Raw genomic sequence first — 23,102 nt, 5'->3', positions numbered from 1 at the left:
ACACCAATCTATATAGGAGACACATGTCATAAGATATGCGAATATAACTAAGCCCAGGTCATAGACCTGAATACTAATCTTAACTCCCCCTTTGGCAGCAATCCTGACACTTCTTTTGACTTGCCCGAAGTTCTTGACAGCTATGATGTTCTTTACTTGATGTAAATTACCACTTCCATTAGTGAGCATTCATGAGTTCTAAGAAACACAGAAGAAAAGGAGGAAGCTCCCGCACTTCAAAAATACTGTCTAACGCTGATCTCTGAAAATACCTGAGCTCACAAAAAGATTGCGATATGGCATCATTATCTGCAACTTCCCCAACCCATTCTTCAATATCAGAGGCCTCATTTGAATCGGGAGAACCATCTTTGCCCTCAACGCAACCCGATAAACATGTTAAAAAAATATTCAATCTCTTGCAAACTCTCCCTACTAAAGCAGACGTCCCTACAAAAGAGGACTTCACCTCCTTAGAAGATAAATTACGGGAAGTGGTACACACCGAAGTGTCCAGTCTCAAGCAAGAGTTGACTCTCGGGGGGAATCTTTAGAGTCAATGGGAGAAAGGATTGATGCCGTTAACAAGTCTCTAGTGGACACTATCAGGGCACAGGCGGAGGTGATCCAATCCCTCTGTGACCACCTTGACTATATAGATAACAGAGGATGTAAGAAGTTAGGAGTTAGGGGCATCCCAGAAGACATCTCTCCACAGAATCTCAAAGACATCCTAACCAAAATTTTTAACGAAGTACTGGAGAATGATCCTAACAAATCAATTATTTTTGATAGAGCCCATAGGGCGTTACGGCCTAAAGGTCTGCAGTCTGAGTGCCCGAAGGAATGTGATCTGTAGACTCCATTATTTCACCCAGAAGGAGGAGATCCTGGGGAAAATACGTAATTTGGACGGGCTGGAGTTTGATGGGGGTGACCATCCAGGTGTTTCAAGATCTCTCTTGGCTCACACTGCAGACTCGTCGTCATGTTAAACCCCTGACGGACACTCTATGGAAACTAATATCTGATAAAGGGCTGGACAGGGGCTGAGGGACCTACTGTCCATAGGTAACCGTACCTCAGCCGATGTTCTCAAGGTTACAACTCCGTTGAATGTGGATCAGTGCTTGAGGTGCCTTGGGGCCCGTTCCCGTTGCCCGATGGTTTTTGTAATAAGCTTTGTGACTCTGTATAAGAAGCTGTCTTTAGGCCACGATGTAGATGAACTGTATCTCCAGGCTATCGCTGCATATGGGGGGAGGGGGAGACAAAGCTGCAGCGTGTACTCCTGGCATTCGTATCACTCAGCTCCCAAGCACCTCCGGCACCCAGGTGTTAGAAGACCGTACTCACGGTCTCTGCATCTCCCACAGGAGCAGTAAGGTCGTCCGGAGGGGTGTGCTTGCAGTTGTAAGGTCACGGTAAGACTTAGGAGCAATTGGAGTTGCTTTGGATAGCAGTTAGGGATAAATGCCCCGCAGTGTCAGTGCTTAGGAATAGAGGCTCTTGATGCATTTCTCCGGTGTAGCAAAATACCGGTTTCCTCAGCAGAATTGTTATATTTAATATAGATATATCTATGTGTTATTAATACATTTTTATACTGTGACAACTGTGCTCTCTTTTTTTCAATTATCCTTCTGTGCTACCCTGGGAATTCCATCTGTTAAGACTCCTGACTGGCACTCCCTTCGCTCTAAGATTCTCCCACCTCTGGCCCCTCCTGCGAACCCTCCATTTCAGACAGTCGAGAAAAGCCAGAAATCCCACAATCGGATACAATCCCCAAGACCTCCACATTCCTCTTCCTCTACACAACCGATAACCTGAATTGTACTTGTTATGCTTTTGCATATTTGATTAGTAAGAACGTGGAAAAACTGAGAAATTCAACCGTCATCTCGATGGCCAAACACATGGTCATAGATAGGTAACTTTAATGATCAAGACAATTCTTATTACCCGGTATCTCTTACTCTATATAAGTTTTATTCTGTCAGATAATAATCTATAGTAGAAAAGGGCTCTCTGTCTTGTCCAGAGGGTATGATTTCTAGTTATAATAATAAGATAATACACATCTTAAACATAGGGTTCTTTTCCTGTTTGTGAATTCATACTGCTTTTCATCAAGTTAGATACTTATATTGTCCAAGGGCTGTGTCTTCCTAGCTCGCATATTTTTCATAAGTTTTATACTTTATAAAGTGTAGTACTCATTTGCATTACTTTCACTATAATATAGTTTATTATGTAGAAGTTCATGTTCACATTTTTTGGCGTGTTCGGGGTTTGCCCCTACTCACCCTGTTGCCCCCCTATACACTGCACGCCTTGGTCCCGCGTCTGATGACGGGACTGGTCTCGTTTCCACTCAGTGGATTGGGAGCAGTGTTTATGTTTTGGTTACTACAATCTCTCCTAATGTTCATTAGAAATCTGTTTCTATTTCGTGAACCTTTGCTATTCTTTTCCCCCTTTTCCTTTTCTTTGCTCACTTCCCCTGCTGCGTTTCTCAGGCCAAACCATGTGGTAGATGTCCTGTTGTGATACTAATATGACTGTTTTTAAATTAGTATCTGTAATATTCCTGAGAGGATATCAAGAGCGCTAAGAGAACTGAAGTTGGAAAAAGCAGATATAGCGTTCCTACAAGAGAAGCATTTTAAAGAAGGAGCAGCACCTCCTCTCAGGAATAGGGATTTCCCTATGGGTTTCTTTTCCCATAACCCGCAAGGGAAAACTTTGGGAGTGGCCATTTTGTTCTCTCGCCGCATTGATGTGACAGATGTAGTATGTCATGAATTAATTTCAGGAAGAGCTATGTTACTGAATTGTAAAATCTCCAATAGCGACTTTACTTAATGTCTATGCACCTAACAATAATCAACCAACCTTTCTAGAGAGAGCGTTGACTCTTTCTCAACCCCATTTACAGGGAGTGTTCTTATTTGGGGGGGATTTTAACTGGACAATTTATCTTAGGTTGTACTCCTCCCACCCTTCCCCGTGTTACTCAGACAAACTCCATCATAAAATGAGTAGACTTTTTCACATACATCAACTAGTAGACCCGGGTTGGGCTGCCGCCAGGTGCGAGGCGCCGCTGCAAGGTGCCACGGGGGGTTGGGATGGCGGGAGGAGGTGATGCCACTACGTTACTCCACAGGGCGGGGGGGGGGGGCAATGTGGCGGCGGCCACCTTGTCGCTGGGAGGGGATGGAGAGGAGTGACAGCCACTCACCTCCATCCAGCGTGGTCCCTGCTCCCAACTACCGCCAGAAACTAGTGCACTTATAAACTTAACTTATAAACTTAACTTATAAACTAAATGGGGTAGAGTTAGGTGAAATGTTAATGAAGAACTTAGGGGTGCACATTGACAATAAACTCACGTTGGCTATACTGTAATCATCAGGATGACCTGCATATGCTATAATCCTATGGAGGTTGTGTAATGGTCGAATGAGCGATCGTATGTGCTTAAAAAGCAGATATGATCTGCTGATGACCACAATGAGAGTTGACGGATGAGACAGGCAGCATATCTCATCCTCACAACCCGCGGTACTGCGCATCAGAATGACATTAAGCACGATGTGCACAAAATCCATTTCATGACCCATCAAGATTGTACGTTCAAGTCCAATATCATTCTGGTGCATGGGGGCCTTTAGAAGTAGTGCTCACTGTTATGGAGCAGCAGCCAAGGCCAACAGGATATTAGTTAGCATACAAAGAGGTATAGTGGCAAGGGATGACACTGTAATATTGCCACTATATAAAACATTAGTGAGGCCTCACCTAGAATTCTGTGTTAAATTCTGGGCACCACTCTATTAAAAGATATTGAAGAACTGGAGAGGGGTTTATACTAGAGAAAGGCAACTAAATTGATCAAGGATTTATAGTAATTGGGCATGCACAGTATAACAACCGGTTAACTACAGGTATGCTAAAGCACATATATCAGGCAGGGTACACAGTATAGGCAGGAGGTACTTATTGAGCAATGTAAAGTAATGGAGGTCTAGTGCTGCGGAACTATACACAGGAATGCTCTCTCCGGTGGGGTCTGTATGCTGGAGCTCAGGGACACACTGCACAGAGTAATGGTCCGCTCACAACTACAGTTTGGTCTCCGTCTCATCTACTCAGCACACTCTCTCACACAGCAAGGCACACGGGCTCAGCACAGTGAAGGTGCACTAGCCAGGGACCGCCCACACACAGGGACAGGGGATCGAGGGACACACAGCCTGGAGGCTGTGACGAGTCAGGTGCAAAGCGCACCATTCCATTATGTTTAATTACAGATTCTTGCATAATACATGATATATATAGATGGAGCAGCTCCAGTCGGATAAAATCACCACCCGCCAGCCTGCGCCAACTGCCGGAAAGGGGGGCGTGCGCGTACGAGATGCTTGTGCACCCCTGTTCTGATGGAGCCCTCCGCCGCCCTCTGCAGCTCTGCTCCCTGAAGCGGAGATGGGCAGGGAAAAATTGATGTGTGAGGCGCTTACACGTCCCCGTTAGATGGAGCGCCTCTCTGCCAATCTGGCAATTCCCAGCGCTGGCTGAGAGGTGCTCCATCTGTACACTGTTCAATGAGGCAATAATCAAATAATTGTGCTGCTCATTAAGGAAGCAACTGAAATTAACATCCATTACTAGATGTTTAATAAAGCATGGATCCGCAGCACCCAATTACAGAGTACATAAACGAGTAAGCAAAACAGGAAACAATGACTTAAGGTGCCCATACACGGTACAATTATTTATGCAATTTGGACTAGATTGCATCGCATTGCATTGCAAAACAAGTACAGGGTACATAAACATTGCTGCACCAGCAGACGAAACTGAAATAAGTATCAGGCAGAAAACCATGGGGTACTCTTTACCTAGAGGGGCGCCCACGATTTTGATCGTGGGCATCGTAAGGAAAAAAAATCGCGTCGGTCGCATCACATGCGAGCGCAGCGAGCCCCGCGAGGGGACGCGGACACCTGTGAAGCCCGCGAGGGGACGCGTATACCTGTGAAAGCTCGCCACACTTTCTGTTCTCAACTCCACGCCGACGTGGATAGTGGGGGTATGAAAAGGTCGGAGGATGCGTACCGCCGCCCCTCGCGGGCTCGCTGCGCTCGCCACGCTTCGGGTTGACGTTGATCGTGGGGTGGCGTTAACAATTGGGGGGGCCATTTCACACTTCAGGGTGCCTATTTGGCCTCTGTGGGCCATTTAACATTGTTCCCTATGGAAAATCGGGTCAATTGGGACATTTAACATTGTTCCCTATGGAAAATCGGGTCAATTGGGACATTTAACATTGTTCCCTATGGGAAATCGCGGTCATCGCGTCGGTCGCATCGCATGCGATTTTTTAGTGCATGCGATGCCCGCGATGGGCGCCCTTCTAGGTAAAGAGTACCAACCATGGGATGGTGCCATTGAAGATGGTTTAAGTAAGAGAAGGAATGGCACACGAAGGAAGAGGGCCTTGCTCGTGAGACTTTACATTCTAAAGGGGAGCGGTAAACAGGGTGACACAGATGGGGTAGATGGAAATTACATTTTGGCATTTTATATTCAAATGTGATATTCCACTTATACCTCTTTGTTACGATCTGGGTAACTTAACACTCATTTTTACCTTTCACACTTCTCAGAATGTCTCAGCATTTTAGGCCTGGGTACTTTGAGTGCTGTCTGCGTGCTGTTCGCCGCACAGCATCTCCTTCTGCATCCAGTCCTCTGTTCCTTCTGTGAACTTGCCCTGCCCTCCGTGGCCTCCAGAGCCACCGTCATTGCCACAGTCTGCCGCCATTACAGTAGGCCACCGCCATACTACAAACAAACATACTTTCCCTCCACAGTCTGACCTGGGAGTGGCCATCTTGTCTGGTGTCACCTGAGCCTTCCCAGCCAATCCTCTCAGCATAATTGTCCAGCCAATCCCCTTCTCCAGGATTCTAGCTCCTGTGCAAGCTAATCATCCTTAAAGAATCTGCGACTAATTCCAGCTACAGGAGCCGCCAGACTTCTTCATCATTGATTGTTTGTCCAACATCAATTCTTCAGTTCTTCACCATTGATTGTTTGTCCAACATTGAGTCTTCAGTTCTTCATCATCCATTGTTTGTCTAACATCAATACTCCATTGTCATCTTCATTGCCAAATGTCCTCCAGCTCCAGTACAAGTATCACTTTTCAGAGTATTCTTCTGGACTATTATCTTTAGTGCTCTGTGACATATATAACATCATCTCCACCCCTGGGTGTCAAGTTCTATGCTCTAGGTCAGTGGTTCCCAACCCTGGTCCTCAAGTACCCTCAACAGTGCACGTTTTCCAGGTCTCCACACAAAATCACAGGTGGCATAATTAGCTCCACCTGTGGATCTATTAAAATGTGTCTGAATAATGAGTGCACCTGCCGGGTGACTTTGAAAACGTGCACTGTTGGGGGTACTTGAGGACCAGGGTTGGGAACCACTGCTCTAGGTAATGTACTGTATTTACTGCCTGTGTGGAAATACTTATCACTGAAAACCATTCTCATCTATACGTGCATTAATAAAAGACTCTGAGGGAAATTTACTAAGATGGGAATTAGACTTCACATGTGATGTTGCTATGGGCAACAATCAGAATCTAATTATTTATTTAGTACCCTCTAGAAGATTGTAGACAGGATCCGATTGGTTGCCCATAACAACATCACATGTGAAGTCTAATTCCCGTCTTAGTAAATTTCTCCCTCAGTTTTTATTATACTCCGTTGTCCTTGTCACGCCTTCAGGCCTGTCTTTAATCAGCTGTGCATGTCTAAAGGCCCCCATACACTAGGGCGACTTGTCCTAAGGACAAGTCAGCCCCGATTTACCATGAGCTTCCCCCGCAGCTCCCCGGGGGAGCTTGATAACATTTGGCACCTGATGTGCCATATTTTACATGTGATAAATCGATTGCGATTTATCACATGAAAAATCCGGGGAGCTGCAGGCGGGGGGGGGGGCGGCAGGATGGGAGTGGGGATCGGCCGGGGGAGTGACAGGAGCAGGCTGGGGGCGGGGTCCCGTCCTGGGTACCTGTAGGTGCAGGCTGTAATCTGTATTGTGCACTGGGAGAGCCTCAGCCTCTTCAGATGTAGCGGCGCTGCGGCAGGCAGGGTCAGGAGCGGGGACCGCAGATGCAGAGAGACCGGGTGCGCGGCGCAAGAATAGAAAGAAATCCCATTCAAAGGACTGGGTGGCCACTGATTGGCTGAGAACTCAGCCAATCAGCGGCCGGCCAAGCTTTTGAATGGGATGGTTTCTATTCTCCCGCTCACCGTGGGGACCGCAGAGCAGCGGGAGAATAGAAACCATCCTATTCAAAAGACTGGGCGGCCGCTGATTGGCTGAGTCTGAAGAGGCTGAGGCTCTCCCAGTGCACAATACAGATTACAGCCTGCGCCTACAGGTACCCAGGACGGGACCCCGCCCCCAGCCTGCTCCTGTCACTCCCCCGGACGGCTGCACATAATTAATCTTATGTGCAGACCGTCCGACATCCGGATCTGATCCGATGTACACAGGACCGCGCATCGGATCAGATCGGATGTCATACACTACGCAATTTGCCCAGTTTCACCCGATTTCTCGGCCTTATCCTAGAGAATCGGGTGAAATCGGGGCCAAATCGCGTAGTGTATGGGGGCCTTAAGAACCCTTTGAGGGCTCCTCGGTTTGTGTATCCATCTACCCCAATGGACAACCAATCAGTATCTACTTATTTATTTAGCACCTTCTAGAAGATAATGGATATAATCTGATTGGTTGCCTATAGGAACATCCCATCTTCAATAGAACCCCCTTCTTAGTAAATAAACTCCATCTAGAAGAATTTTGGCAATGCTTACATACCCTTGTACACATCATTAAATGGCTTTGAGGACTTTGTGGAAAAACAGCCCATTTCATAAGGATTTAGGACAAGGTGTTTTATTTGGAATCAATCCATCCAGAAGTACAAATGTATAATTGTTTTAAAACAAATATTGCTATTGACACAATTATCAACAGATGTTGTGGTTTTAGGATTACAATTTACTACACTATGTCAAATAGTGAGCAGTAGATTAAATTAGATTTTGGGAACTGAAACATTGTTCTCGATTTTCTCATTACATTAGAATCATGCAATAGTGGACCACTCAATCTAAGTAAATATATGGGAGCTGCAACCCCCCCAAACTACATTTAAGTAGGAGTAGCCCTGTCAGTCAGCATTTTCAGTCAAGTATCCAAGGGAATCCATGAGTGAAGACATTCGCATATTAACTATGAGCAGGTGTTAACTCAAATTATCAACAAAGGGGCAATTCAATTATCAAAAAAGGGGCAACATCGTGGAAATGCTGATAGTAGCAACATAATACCTCTTGGTACATTCTTTCCCTGCAATCACAGACTTTTTCAACATTTACTAAGATCAAATGCACCCATTTGATCTTAATTACAGCTGGGACATTTGGAAATACAACATGAGTACTCCATGGATATAACTTGGCCATATATGGCCATAGAGTTATATCTAATAATGCAAATTTACTATAATTTGTCTGTGAATTCAGCAGAAAATACGGATGGAAAATGTGACACACAGCCACAAAGGTGAACCCAATTGACTTTGCGGTCAGCCTGAATTGCCAGTTCCCACCATAGAGGCCCATGCTAAAACTTTAACATAGGCATCTATGGTGAGAACTGGCCATAGACACCCATGTTAAATTCATCAAGGTCAGAGCTTCCCCACTCCTGGTTTTACTAGGACTTCCCTAATTCTTGTGGACGAACCGCCAGTTTAACTGACTGTTTGAGCCCAGAACTAGTTATAAAAATATGGAGGACCCCTATTCTTTTTGTCCCCCATATTTTTGTAACCAGGCTGATAATACTCGTGGGGGGGGGGGGGGGGGGGGGCACACAGTTTTTAAAATTGTTTCATTTCATTATTTATAACAAAAAATATACACAGAGATGCATGGCACGGATCTCAGACTGATTCATGCAATGCTTCAGGGTCAGATGTATTTGACTGCAGGGAAACTCGGCAGCCAGATATGAATGACAACGGCATTGGGAAATATGAATCCTGAGAACGGCAGCTTAGTAAATTAGTCAAGTTCTTTGGCCTTACTGTATTTACCAGTCGATCACAGCTCATCCTTGATAGCCGACCTTAGTAAATTTCTCCCATAGTCACAATTACTTGCACAGACTTGGGGGGCAAGGTTTTTGAAAAAATCACCATATTGACAATTAGGAGCATCCAGGGCCGGTTTCACCACTAGGCAGCTTTTGACATTTGCCTATGGGTGCTGGTCACTGGAGAGCGGCACCACACACTGTAATGTACTGTACTGTACATTCCTGATGAGCAGAAATGAAGCAGCCACCCACGTGTGACCATCCCAACAGCTGAAACTCTCTGCCCCCCTCTGTGATTGCACACAGCAGAGGTGGACCATGTATGACCCCGTACCCAGTGGCTGCATATTCCCGATCCACACCCCCCCCCCCCCCCAGCCACTCAGCAGAGCCAGGGAGGCGCCGGGAGGCGCTATCCCTGTTCTCTGCACCATGCTGGTAATGCTGCCAGGATTAGGAACGCCATTTAAGCCCTACACTGCAGCACCTGTGCCTCAGGGAAGCCCCCTCCTGGAGATGTGTGTTTTTTGACAGGTGGGGAGGAAGACATTACAGCTGGCTCCTGATGCGATTCCAGCTGATTGCTTCAGATTACAAAGTACAGTAGCTGGGGGCAGGGGGGGGGGGGCATGGGCAGCTCTGCCTAGGGCATCTAGATGCCTTGCAACAGCCCTTAACATTATCACATTACCAAGATAAGCATATACAGTAAAACACCTTTTAAAAGGTGATCTTAAGCATCATGCATACAAGCAATTTATCAATGACATAAGTTAGTACATCATTTAAAAATGATTAATTTAATGGTCTGTACATAGCAAATGATTTGCTGATCTAAAGGTGCCCATACACGTGGCGTTTTGACTGTACAATCCAATGCACCCTCCCATGCAGATCACCATCACACAGCACAAAAAGTATGTGCAGCCTGTACTTTTTGTACTAGATCGCATCACATCTAGTACAAAAATTACACTGCTGTAGCACATAGCTGTACTAAATGTGATGCAATCTAGTACTAAAAGTACAGAGCACATCGCTCCGTGTATGGGCATCATAATAATATAAAATCATAAACATTCTTCAATAACGACTCATAAAATACAATAATATATCTTTACTGCAAAGTGCAAATACTGTACTATTTCTGTAACAGGAGCAGACAATGAATGATGAGATTTGTATCCTAAAAAATAAACTAAAAGAGCAGGAAGTGTTGCTGCATAAAGCTTCAGAAGACATTAAAAGGACAACGCTTGCAAAAGAAAGCATGGAGAAATTTATCATGAGAAAACGTATGTAATATTTGGTTTTATACTGAGCTGTTAATAAGGCAATATCCTTGCCAAGATTCTAAGAATATTTGTCAATTTCTTAAATATTGTTAACATATAACATTTGCTATGACATTTTCAATCCTCCCACGGCATCTCTTCAGTGATCAGCGCTGCTCTGCAGATCTCTGGCTCTCTCCAAATAGCCAGACTGTCCCACTGTATTTGAGAAAGTTGGGAGATATGTATTTTTTGTGTTTCATTTTAAAATACATTTTTTAACATTACGTAACGGTGTCATCACAGACATAACATTTTGGTTCCCCATTGCCAGAAAGAAAATTGGTGCCCCCTTAACCCATAGGACAGCATGCTAAAGGTGCTTGTAAAGAGAAGTGGCATAGCTTCATGGGCAGTGCAATTAGCATAACCCCTGGATTGATGCGGCACACATAGCATCACCCCTGAACTGATATGGCACATGTAGCATCACCCCTGGACTGATACGGCCCACTTGGCAGCACCCCATGAATTATACAGCAGACTTGGCTCACCCCAGGAATTATATGGCAGACTTGGCTCACCCCAGGAATTATATGGCACAGATGGCAGACGGCACCCTTGACCTGATACAGCACACATGGCGGCACATATGGAATTATATGGCACAGATAGTAGCACTCCTGACCTGATACAGCACTCATGGAGGCACACATGGAATTATACGGCCCAGATGGCGGTACCCCTGGACTGATAATATGGCACACATAGCGGCACACATGGAATTATGCGGCACATATGGCGGCACCTGTAGTAAAAAAAGAGAGAAAAACTTTTTTTATTATTTAAATTTAAAAAAGGGCAGCTCCGCAGGAACTACAGTATACAGCTGATTTAGCAGCACCCCAAAAATTATGACACACTTGGCTCACCCCATGAATTTTCCGGTACACTTGGCTCACCCCTAGAATTATACATGACACATGGCAGAACCCCTGAAATTATACGGCACACATTTAGCACCCCTGGAATTATACACGGCATATGGCAGCACCCCTGTAATTATATACGACAACTGGCAGAACCCCTGGAGTTATACAGCACACATGGGGCACCACTGGAATTATATATGACACATGTCAGCACCCCTGGAATTATATAGCACACATGGGGCACCCTTGGAATTATACACCACACATGGGGCACCCCTGGACTGGTACGGCAAACTGGGCAGCACAGGAGTAAAAAATAACCTTTTTTTTTTACAAAGAGCCCCACAGCAATCCCCATATAGTAGCCCCCAGCCCCCTTAGTAGTGCCTCCATAATAGTACCCTTTAAGTAATCCCCCCATAGCAATTTCCCCCTTAGTAGTTGTCCCCATAGTAGTTTCCCTCTCAGTAGTTGTCCCCATAGGACTTTCCCCCTTAGTAGTTGTCCCCCATAGTAGTTGTCCTCCATAGCAGCTTTGCCCATAGCAGTTGTCACCTATAGGTATTCCCTATTGTAGCAGCCCCCTCTCAGCCTCCATTACAGCCCCATTTAGCAGACAGCATGGGACATGTCCGTGCTGTCTGCAATCAAGTGCGGGAATGAAGATGGCGCCGATCACCGGGACTTATATAGAGTATATAAGATGACATTCGGCCTAGTTTTCAACTAGGACAAATGGTGGCACAGAAGCGAGCCACTTGGATTCGCCTTGGATCAGGTAGTGTTGGGGGGGGGTTCGGTTCTACAGGACCGGACCCACTCATCCCTAATTTAAACAGATAGTTACTATGAGGCTGATGCTAAACACACTTGTACTATGGCCAATGACAATTTTGTAATTGTATCTGTTTGAAACTAATTAGGATATTAACATTGTTTGTGTCTTCTTAATGCAGTTACAAGTACGTGTGGCATGCTGAAGAAAGCAAGATCAAATCTTCAGGTATGATATATATGACTAAATCAGATTTTTTTTTAAACCAGCAAATAAAATTAAACAAAACCTTTTTCATTTCAGGAATTATTTGAAGTAATTTTCACCAGCAGCCTCTGCATTTAGTACACAAGAATAAGATATAGGGTGGTAATCAATCTATGCTGATATTTCCGATAGGTGGAAATAAGGCACTCGCCTATTCAATGCTGCCATCTCCGACAGGTGGCCTATTCAATGCTGCCATTTCCTACAGGTGGCCTATTCAATGCTGCCATTTCCGACAGGTGGCCTATTCAATGCTGCCATTTCCGACAGCATTGAAGGCTGTCAGTTTCAACTTTTTTAAAAGATAAATCTCTTTTGTCAGAAATGGCTGTGGATTCACTGGATTGTCTAATCCACAGCCGTTTTCCACCACTCCATGGCCATTTTCGACGATCCACAGACTTTCGACAGTCAGAACATTGAATTCTTACTGTCAGGTTAGTGTTGGAAGCCAGTGAAATTGGCCGGGATTCCGTCTGTCGGGACATTGCAACTGTTGGAATCCTGGATTGAATACCCCCCATAATAGCGCAGGTTTCCCACAATATTTATTGAATGGTGGAGAAATTACAAAGCGTACCACATGACTTCTTCATACATTGGAATCAGAATCAGCATTATTGGCCAGGTATATTTGCATATACTATGAATTTTTTGCGGTTTGCCGTGCAGCAGCCAGGTGGGTAAAGGGTAAACAGCATACAGTATAAACAATAAACAATATAAACAGGTGGAACATGTACAATCATACAGAAAGTTATTCGGAGGGGACACCGTGTTAGATAATGTGCAAAGGGTTATGGCGCGACTAGACAGTGAGGTGTTCATGAGTTCACATGTCAACAGGTGAATGACTTGAGGGAAGAAAGAAAACTTTTTAGGCTTCTGGTGGACCTGGAGGGAATAGCTCTGTAGCGTCTGCCTGATGGCAGCAGGATAAACAAGCCATGGCCAGGATGTAGTTGGTCCTTGACTATCTTCGTTACCCGCTTTTTTGCTCTGGACAGGTACAGTACAGGTCCAGAGCAAAAAAAAATGTATTCACAACCTTAATAAAAGTGCAGGTTTTAGATACTTGAGGGGGAATTCAATTGTGAGCGAATCAGCACAACAATAGCCACACAATGACAGCGCAATCTCACACAAAACTGTTCTCTGCATCATAGTGTAGCAAGCACTTTTGTTAGAATCTGGCATTCGGCTGGAGCGAGAAGGGGTTTGAAAAGGGGCACCCTTGCTGGCATTCACATGTTTGGTAACCTTGAAACCAATCAAACTTAAGTAACAGCATATAGGTAAAATAATATGCAACTCATCACCCTATCAAGTGGAATTGTTGAAAAAAGGCTTGTGAAAGTACATGACAACTTAAGGCAGTGGTTCCCAAACTGTGTGCCGTGGCTCCCTGGGGTGCCACGGGACACTTGCAGGGGTGCCTCGGGTTGGTGGTCCAGGACCAACTCGAATTATTTATGATCAATTATTTATGGTCAAAACAGTGCTGGTGGCTGCCAATCATAAAATGTGTACAATCAGAAGCCAATCCTGCCCTTTACCCCATAACGGAACCTAAGAAGCACATATATAAACACAATCTACTGTACTTACTTTTGTATATATATTTTATTGTGCCTATGGGGTGCCGTGGAAAAATTCTGATACTCTAGGGTGCCGTGATTCTAAAAAGATTGGGAAATCCTGACTTAAGGTTTCACTCTGTATTTAAAGTTTGCAGCATCAGTGGTCAATGTTTTGTAACTATCGATGGTTTTCTTTCAGTGGTAGTGGTTTTAGCATTTGATTGTGCCATTTTGATGTTTGTCATCATCAAATGTAAATTATGTTATGGTGTTTTGATGGTTGACTGTTTATTTAGTTTCTCAGATCTGCCCTGGCTCTGACTCTTTCCTGGCTCCTGTTTGTGCATCAGGAACATCTTATATTTGTTGGAGGCTGTCTATGTGAATTGGTCTGCCTCAGAGATGACTGCTCTGGTCTCTCCCCTCTCTAGACTATTGCTGCTAGGCAACCAGACACATTGACTGATTGGCTCACTGAGAAAGTTATAACCAATCAGAGCACTGCCCACCTGTTTGTGCATCAGGAACATCTTATATTTGTTGGAGGCTGTCTATGTGAATTGGTCTGCCTCAGAGATGACTGCTCTGGTCCCTCCCCTCTCTAGACTATTGCTGCTAGGCAACCAGACACATTGACTGATTGGCTCACTGAGAAAGTTATAACCAATCAGAGCACTGCCCACCACTCTACCCTGCCCTGCATGATAACTAGAGATGGCCATCAGTGCTATCGCCAATGATGGTTGCATGTGATGTATAGCTATCAATGGTTTTACCTATTGATAGCCATCACTTTTCTTCGAATGACTGGCCCGTGGGCCAATAAGAACCTGGGGACATGGTTTCACGGGTGTTGGGGTGGAGCTTGATCCATGTCCCGGGACCTTGGGGAAAATAAAACTAAAATTATTTGGTTATGCTGAGCCATCGATGGAGGGAAACTATCTGGTGATCCCCATCGATGGAAAAACAATTCTACTAGTCATAATCCATCAATCGTTACAAATCATCAATGGTTGATGGCCATCCCTATGGTGAACACTGGCTGAGTAGGGAAGTAGCAGCAGGCATGGCACCAAAGGTCTGTTTCAGACGTAATCAGATTTGCACAGTGGTGTATTATCGATAGACTGTGCATGTGTATGGGCCACAATGCGCATGCGCAATGCTGTCCAGCGATTAAATCCTGCTACTTTTTCTATTCCACATGCCAGTCGCGAGGTGATTGACGGGAAGCGGGCATCAGGGGGTGATAACCAGCCATCTAGTGGACACATAGACATGCCCAAGCGTTTTAGGGCAGGCTATGGCCTCTATCAGGCTAATTTCATTGCAGCTTCCAAGTAAGTCCAGGGCTACTCTGAGCCTACGATACCCAATCATTTGCAGGGCAAGATTTCACTCTAGTGGAGCGACATTTACCTGATTGCTGGCTGCTGCAAATTAGCAGCTGTGTGATCAGGTCTGAATTAGGCCCTAAGTAATGTAATTCAGTTACTCCTATTGGACACTGGCAACGCTATAGATGGATATCGTAAAAAAAATGGCTGGGCTTCCACCATCAAAACTTTTGATTTGGTGGTAAGTTACCATCACATCAAAAGTATTCGATGGAACCCCTCCTTTTCTATCTCCTTCCCCCATCTGTTCGGACTACTTTCAGTGACCGAAAAACAGTTTCCCTAAGTTATTCCCTCCTGTTATTTATACACCATTTAGATCCTCTTACTACACTCAGAGAACTGTGGGTGCTTGACATGGGCCCTATATTACTATGATGTATAGCCGCTAGGGAATTACCTAGACTAGCTACTACTAGTGTTAGGTTTCAACAAATACAATTATTTATCTTACATCAAACATATCTGACTCCGGTAAGACTGGCCAAGTCCAGGGCACACTCTTCCTCTACATGTTCCAGATGTTCGACTGGGCTGGGCACCTTTTGGCATCTGTTATAGAAATGCCCACTTGTTAGGGATTTTTGGCTTAGGATACAGCAAGCTTTGGACTCCACAGGCATTGCCTCTATTTTTATTAATGCCCAAACTATGTGTGTTGGGGGCTTCTGAAGAAGGGGCTTTACTTCGTGCGGATTTACTGTATGTTATAAATGTATATGCTTTGGCTAAGGTCATTATTGCCCACTTGTGGATGGCCTCCACCGGTCCTGAATTCTCTATCTTACGGGCTCTGTTCAACTCCACTATTGATCATTAGCGTTATATCTATATGAGTAGGTAAGCCAACGCTAAATTTGTGAAAATCTGGTTGAAGTAAATGGAATCTCCGTATTATATATAAGAGGGCACTGACTAAGCCTATAGAATACCTAACATTTGGCAACCAGCCACGTGTATAAGGCAGCAATATTTCCTTAGGATAGGATGGATTGTTGTATAGCACGATTGAAATTGGCATATTTAGATATCCAGCTAGCTATTTTATATCATTTATTTTATTTTTTTATTTAAGAGGGTTTGGTAGGGTGGGGTTGCTGTTACTGTTTGTGTTTCGTTTTTGTTTTTTTTTGGGGGGGGGGGGGGAGAAATGAAAACTGAAGTGTCATATATATATATATGCGTACAGATATATTCGCATAGTTCTTAACATACTGTGCTGGTGCAGTTTTATGAGATACTGCTCCTTTTTATTTATAGTATATTAAATAATAGTACTATATCTGCTTCAGTTGGGTTATATCTGTGCACTTTACTTTCAGTTGTGGCTTGTTAACATGATCAAGTTGTTTGACCATCTGTTTTCCTGACCATTGTGCGATTTATTGATCGCACTGTACTACAATTATTCTTGTCAATAAAAACCAACTTTATTTAAAAAAAAGTAATCAATAGAAAAAAAAATGATTAGCGCATGGGCAAAATAAAAGTTAGTTGCGCATGTACAATAGCTCTGAAGCGCTGATGGTAGGGGATGGGACTGGGGGTGGGTCCAGATAAGAGACAGGACTGGGGGTAGGGCCTGAAGTGGGCATATTTTTAACACAAAGGCTACCATTGCAACGCCATTACCATTGGATGGTGGCAAACATGGCGCAATCGAATGGTATAAACACTACCATTGCAAGTATTTCAACAGGCTGCTGTTTAAATGCTGAAAATGGCACCCAAATTAAGCTGATCTTGCACCCTTTGCTGGGCCAAATTCAGTTAAAATTGGAGGTGCAAGCACTTTTAATCAAATTCAGCCCGCCGTAAAGTGAGCCTGGTGCCGTGATGATTCATGAGTGCAAATTATCCGCACCTAATAGGATCGACCCCACAGTCTCACAGAACCGGGAGGTGACTGAAAACAATATACACATGCTGCTCCAGCAGCACTGGGAGTACCCTCATTGTATATGCTTCTGCAACAGTGAGAGTACCAGCATTGTACATGATTAATCTTCTGTCAGTCACACTGTATGAATGAGCAGGTACAATAAGTGATGCATCGTAGCATACACATGGTGGATGTCCCCTTACCATTGTACTCAGCCCTGCAAATTTATATTGGGGGTGAATTTCTTGTGTTTAAAAATTTCTCCATGTTAACTGACACCTTGCATGTGCATATCATATAGTCATATTGGCCCTTATTCTGATCGGTGCGGCCGGATCCGAATATGCGGCCAGGACCGTGCGTGCGAAACCCCGCCCTTCCATACGGATCGCCAACTCCGTCCGTACGTGGTAAGAAGCTGGCCGAACGGACCGCACGTGTATTTTTCATGGAATACGCCTCCTCCATCTCAGGGAACCTCCCCCATCATTCGATGGTCGCAGACCATCGAATGCAGGACCGCGTTGTCCACCAGCTCCCGCAACCTCAGACCACACGGACATTTTTCCGTGCAAAAGCAGGGATCTGGGCGGGCAGCTGACATCCGGCGATGTCATATGTCCGCCCCCTACACGTGCGTCACGGCCGCATTACCATACGTACGCCCAGCGTTTGCATGGGAACGCCCATGAAACGCGGGGTGTATGCATATGGTAATGAGCCCAAATAGCCCTTCACGCCCCTCTCCACCCCCTGTTCGAGTGTTCACATTTCATGCGGGATTTGGCCGTACGCCCCGCTCGCACATGCGCAGAGACGCCTCTGCACATGCGCAGACACAAAACATCGGCGGCACGAACGCACGCGGATATTACCGCACCAACCAGAATAAGGGCCATAGTTTTTTCCATCGAATGCTTTTGTTGCAACGGTTAGTTACCATTACAGCAAAGGTTTCGCTGGTGGAAGCCCAGCCATCATTTGATGGTGGGCTTCTGATATATCATATCCAGCTTATAATAGATCATACGCAGCTCATCATAGATCATATTCAGGGAGCTGTAATCTTAATCCTCATAGTTTTCCGAGTGTAGATGCTCCTGTGTGACAGGAGAGAACTGATCAGTATTCATTCCAAAGTGGCAACAAGTGACCGATTGAACAGAACAAGTATTAGCTCTTAAGTGGCTTGAAAAGGGCCAGGACTCAAAGGGTAAATTTACTAAATGGGAGTTCTATTGAAGATTGGATGTTGCCCATAGCAACCTATCACATTCTACTTATTTGTTTAGCACCTTCTAGAAGATAATAGATATAATCTGATTGGTTGCCAAGGGCAACATCCCATCTTCAATACAACTCCCATCTTAGTAAATTTAACCCAAATAGCTTATCTGACATAACACTAAATAAGCAAATGAAATAATATCAGCGATTTAATATACAGTATGAGAGTAATGCCAATGCATGCAATTTGTTTAATGTTTTTTTTCTTCTTCTTCAACTGTAGGTTAGATGCTACAACAAACTACTATTTTAAACTCTCTCAAACAACCATTACCTGAAACAGATCAAGAATGAAGATACGTATTGGCACTTACATGATGTATTTTAGATTTTGAATAGTAAGATTATTATGGAACAGAGAAAAAATATGCACTTTGGTGCATGCTAAATAAATAAATAAAACATATTTACTTTAATAAATTGATTGCTGTTTCTTTTTTTTTAAAGTCCAGATATAAGGTTTACCACATTATGTCACTGTACTATTTTTCTAAGCCTAAGAATGACAATACCTACTCCACATATATCGCTTATATGCAGAGTTTTGAGCAGCTAATAAATAGAGCTTTGATAAATTGTAAAGACTGAACACAACATTTTGCAGGTTTCACCAGAGGAATCTGATCTTGAGTGTAACCAGACCTACTGTACCCAAGTTATAGCAGAATGGGTGGATCATCCCTATTTCTGGTTGTGGTATGATGATCTGACAGTCGGGATTCCGACATTCAGTGTACATTGGAATCTCGACTTTCAGTACTCCAACAGGGGGACGAGCGCAAAGAAGCCGCTTGTGGACTCGCTGTGCTTGCCACTCTGTGGGCTCAGTTGTTCGCTGCGCGCTTCACAGGTTTTATTCTCCCTCTGTGGGGGGTCAGTCGCTATCCAGACTACTGGGCATTTGAACAGTCAGGATTCTTATGTAGGTATATGTAGAGATGAGCGGGTCCGGATCCCCGAGATCCGACAGATCCGAATATCGGGGATCGGGGCCAGATCCGAGCCGGCTCGGAAGTTCCCGCCTGAATTCCGGACCAATAACGAGGCCGAACGTCATCATCACGCTGTCGGATTCTCGCGGGAGCGGGATCTTATAAAAGACGCACGCGCGCCCCGCCATCTTCACTCCAATCTTGGAGAGGGAAGAGGGTGGTTGGGAAGCTCTGTGTGCTCCGTGCTGTGCTCTGTGCCATGTGCTCCGTGGCCTGACCTGTGCCCTCACTTGCCCTGTGCTGTGCTCCGTGCCATGTGCTCCGTGCTGTGCTGTGCTCCGTGACCTGCCCTGTGCCCTCACTGCCCTGTGCTGTGCTCCGTGACCTGCCCTGTGCCCTCACTGCCCTGTGCTGTGCTCCGTGACCTGCCCTGTGCCCTCACTGCCCTGTGCTGTGCTCCGTGACCTGCCCTGCGCCCTCACTGCCCTGTGCTGTGCTCCGTGACCTGCCCTGTGCCCTCACTGCCCTGTGTTGTAGACTTGAGAGTCAGTGACTGTTTATAGGCCTGAGCCCTGTAGTGTGATTTAACTAACTAGGTGCTGCAGTGCTCACACGCAGGGGCTGCAGTGTCCACTGTCCAGGGGCTGTCCTGTGGCCCGTGCCCTGTTGTGATTTATTTAGCCCTAAGCCCTGTGTTGTGATTTATTTAGCCCTGAACCCTGTGTTTTTTGTGATTTAACTAACTAACTCAGTGCTGCAGTGCTCACACGCAGGGGCTGCAGTGCTGCTGAGTAGTACACTGTGTACAGGGGCTGCAGTAATACAAGGGGCTGTGTCCAGTGTGACGGCCTATATATTATCCATTGTCCAGTGTCACGAGTCACTCACGACATATATCCTGTGTCCTGTCCTGTGTGACGACTGACGACATATCCTGTGTCCAGTGTGACGACATATATCCTATGTCCAGTGTGACGACATATATCCTGTGTCCAGCGTGACATATATCCATTGTCCAGTGTGACGACATATATCCTGTGTCCACTGTGACGACATATATCCAGTGTCCAGTGTGACGACATATATCCTGTGTCCAGTGTGACGACATATATCCTGTGTCCAGTGTGACGACATATATCCTGTGTCCAGTGTGACGACATATATCCGGTGTCCAGTGTGACGACATATATCCTGTGTCCAGTGTGACGACATATATCCTGTGTCCACTGTGACGACATATATCCGTTGTCCAGTGTGACGACATATATCCAGTGTCCAGTGTGACGACATATATCCAGTGTCCAGTATGACGACATATATCCAGTCTCCAGTGTGACGCCATATATCCTGTGTCCAGTGTAACGACATATATCCTGTGTCCACTGTGACGACATATATCCAGTGTCCAGTGTGACGACATATATCCTGTGCCCAGTGTGACGACATATATCCTGTGCCCAGTGTGACGACATATATCCTGTGTCCAGTGTGACGACATATATCCTGTGTCCAGTGTGACGACATATATCCTGTGTCCAGTGTGACGACATATATCCAGTGGCCAGTGTGACATCTAACCATTGTGTGACGGCATATATCCAGTGTCCAGCGTGACATATATCCATTGTCCAGTGTACAGGAGCTGTGTCCAGGGGCGGTGTCCAGAGGCTGTGTCCAGTGTGACGGCTGTGTCCATTGTCCAGGGGCTGTGTCCAGTGTGACGACTGTGTCCAGTGTACAGGAGCTGTGTCCAGGGTGACAGGCTGTGTCCAGTGTCCAGGGGCAGTGTCCAGGGGCAGTGTCCAGTGTCCAAGGGGCTGTGTCCAGTGTGACAGGCTGTGTCCAGTGTAAAGTAAGAAAAATAAATAAAAGTAATAAATAAAATAAAAACACATTTTTGGAGGATGATGGAGGAGGAAATAGTGGGAGTGCTGAAGCTGCTACCACCAGTCATGACAAGGCTGATACCTCTTTGTATTTGCTGTTTGGAGCATTTCTCTTTTTTTGGGATAGTTTATTAAACTGCCACCCTGTCTGCCCCTGCAGTGCCGCTCTGCCAGGTTGGAAGTGTAAGGTCCACATGTATGTGATGCCGACTGCTGTCGCTAAGCTTAGTCATCCAGCTACCTCGGTATACCCTTTTGGCCCAACTACAGTAAATGAAAACAATTTTGTAAGCTGTGAAGTGATCAAAATTGACTAGAAATGAGTGGAAACTAATGTTATTGAGGTCAATAATACTTTAGGGGCAAAAACAGGCCCAAATTCTGTTATTTTAGCCATTTTTAGCATTTTTTCATAAAAATCCAGATCCAAAACCAAAACCAAAAACCCACAAGGGTGGTTTTGCCAAAACCAATCCAGATCCAAAACACGAAGGGAGATCCAGATCCAAAACCAAAAAAGTGGCAGCCGCACATCTCTATATATAAGCAGACGGAATTCAATGTTCCGCCTGCCGATCGGCAAAAAAGGAGGTGTTTCCACGTAAACGGGCATGGATTGTCGAGATACAGCCGTGATTGCAACAATCCATGTCCGTTCTTCGCAAAATGGTCCTGAAAGCTTTTAAAGTTGGGCTTGTTCTGTTAATCTGCCTCTTCAATGCTGTCTAGAAAGACAGCATTGAATAGGTGCCCTCCGCTACTTCACCAGTCGAAAATAGCGGAGGGGAATTGAATATCCCCCTAAGAGGTATCTATAAGAAGCAAAGCAAATTCCCCATCTGCAGTGTATTAAGGACCTTACTCTAGTCCACACACAGCACTGCAAATTACTCAGTGCTGAGTGTGGTTAAAATGCCACATGCCACTCTTATAGTCATTCCCCCCCCCACCACTCTCGAAGAGCCCTCTGTTTTGCCCCCCCTGTTTTGCATAAACATCCATTCACAGCCTTGGGTGCAGGGCCAAATCATTCGATGGTTGCCGACCATCGAATTATTTGGAATGTGCACGCAAAACTAAGACACTCGCAGGTATCTTAACTTTGCGTGTTCCCTGTATGGGAACAGGGCGGGCAGCTGATGCCTAATTTCATGGGAACGCCTAGTATTTTCATGGGAACAACCATGAAACACTGGGCATTCCCATAAGTGTGTCCCCTTGCCGCCACCCCACGCTCCCCTGCTGCACTGGTGGGTGGAAACGGGATGGCAAACTAGTAGTTTGCCCCGCCCATTCGCACCCGGCATATGCACATGCACAGAAAGGAGCATGCGCACAACTAAAACATCAGTCCCCTGTGCGAACAGGGCATCTTGGAGTCGGTTGGGACCAAAAAATAATGAAGACTGTAACTTATATTTATTAAAGGGAGATGGTAAATCAAGGTTGCCCGATGGTGACCATCGATGATGGAATGGATAAGGTCCACTGCAGATAAGTAAACATTGCTCAGACCATATACCAATAACACAGGCAATACACAAATGATGACGATTTCCAATTTTGGTTCACCGATGGTGATGGATATCGATGAATATCCCCTGAATGGTGATTGGTAGGATGAGATGGTACTGGAGAGATGAGCAGGTAGGCGATGGTATTAAGCAGTGAAAGCAATGGGGTA

General features: G+C 45.2%; 1 protein-coding gene across 6 annotated transcripts in view; it reads left to right on the top strand.

The window, feature by feature from the left end:
• Positions 1 to 18,985, top strand: part of PDE4DIP (phosphodiesterase 4D interacting protein) — a 222,056-nt gene extending 203,071 nt beyond the window's left edge. For all 6 annotated transcript variants that reach the window (XM_083156692.1, XM_083156693.1, XM_083156690.1 and 3 more), the window contains 3 exons: positions 10,360 to 10,498; positions 12,366 to 12,412; positions 18,824 to 18,985. In XM_083156692.1, coding sequence (XP_083012818.1) covers positions 10,360 to 10,498; positions 12,366 to 12,412; positions 18,824 to 18,853 — 216 coding nt within the window. In that variant the 3' untranslated portion in view covers positions 18,854 to 18,985. The remainder of the gene's footprint in view (positions 1 to 10,359; positions 10,499 to 12,365; positions 12,413 to 18,823) is intronic.
• The last annotated feature ends 4,117 nt before the right edge of the window (positions 18,986 to 23,102 follow it).

Source organism: Crinia signifera, chromosome 8, assembly GCF_055691185.1.
Source record: "Crinia signifera chromosome 8, ASM5569118v1, whole genome shotgun sequence".
Taxonomy (NCBI): domain Eukaryota; kingdom Metazoa; phylum Chordata; class Amphibia; order Anura; family Myobatrachidae; genus Crinia; species Crinia signifera.
This window is presented reverse-complemented; position numbering and strand designations above follow the sequence as displayed.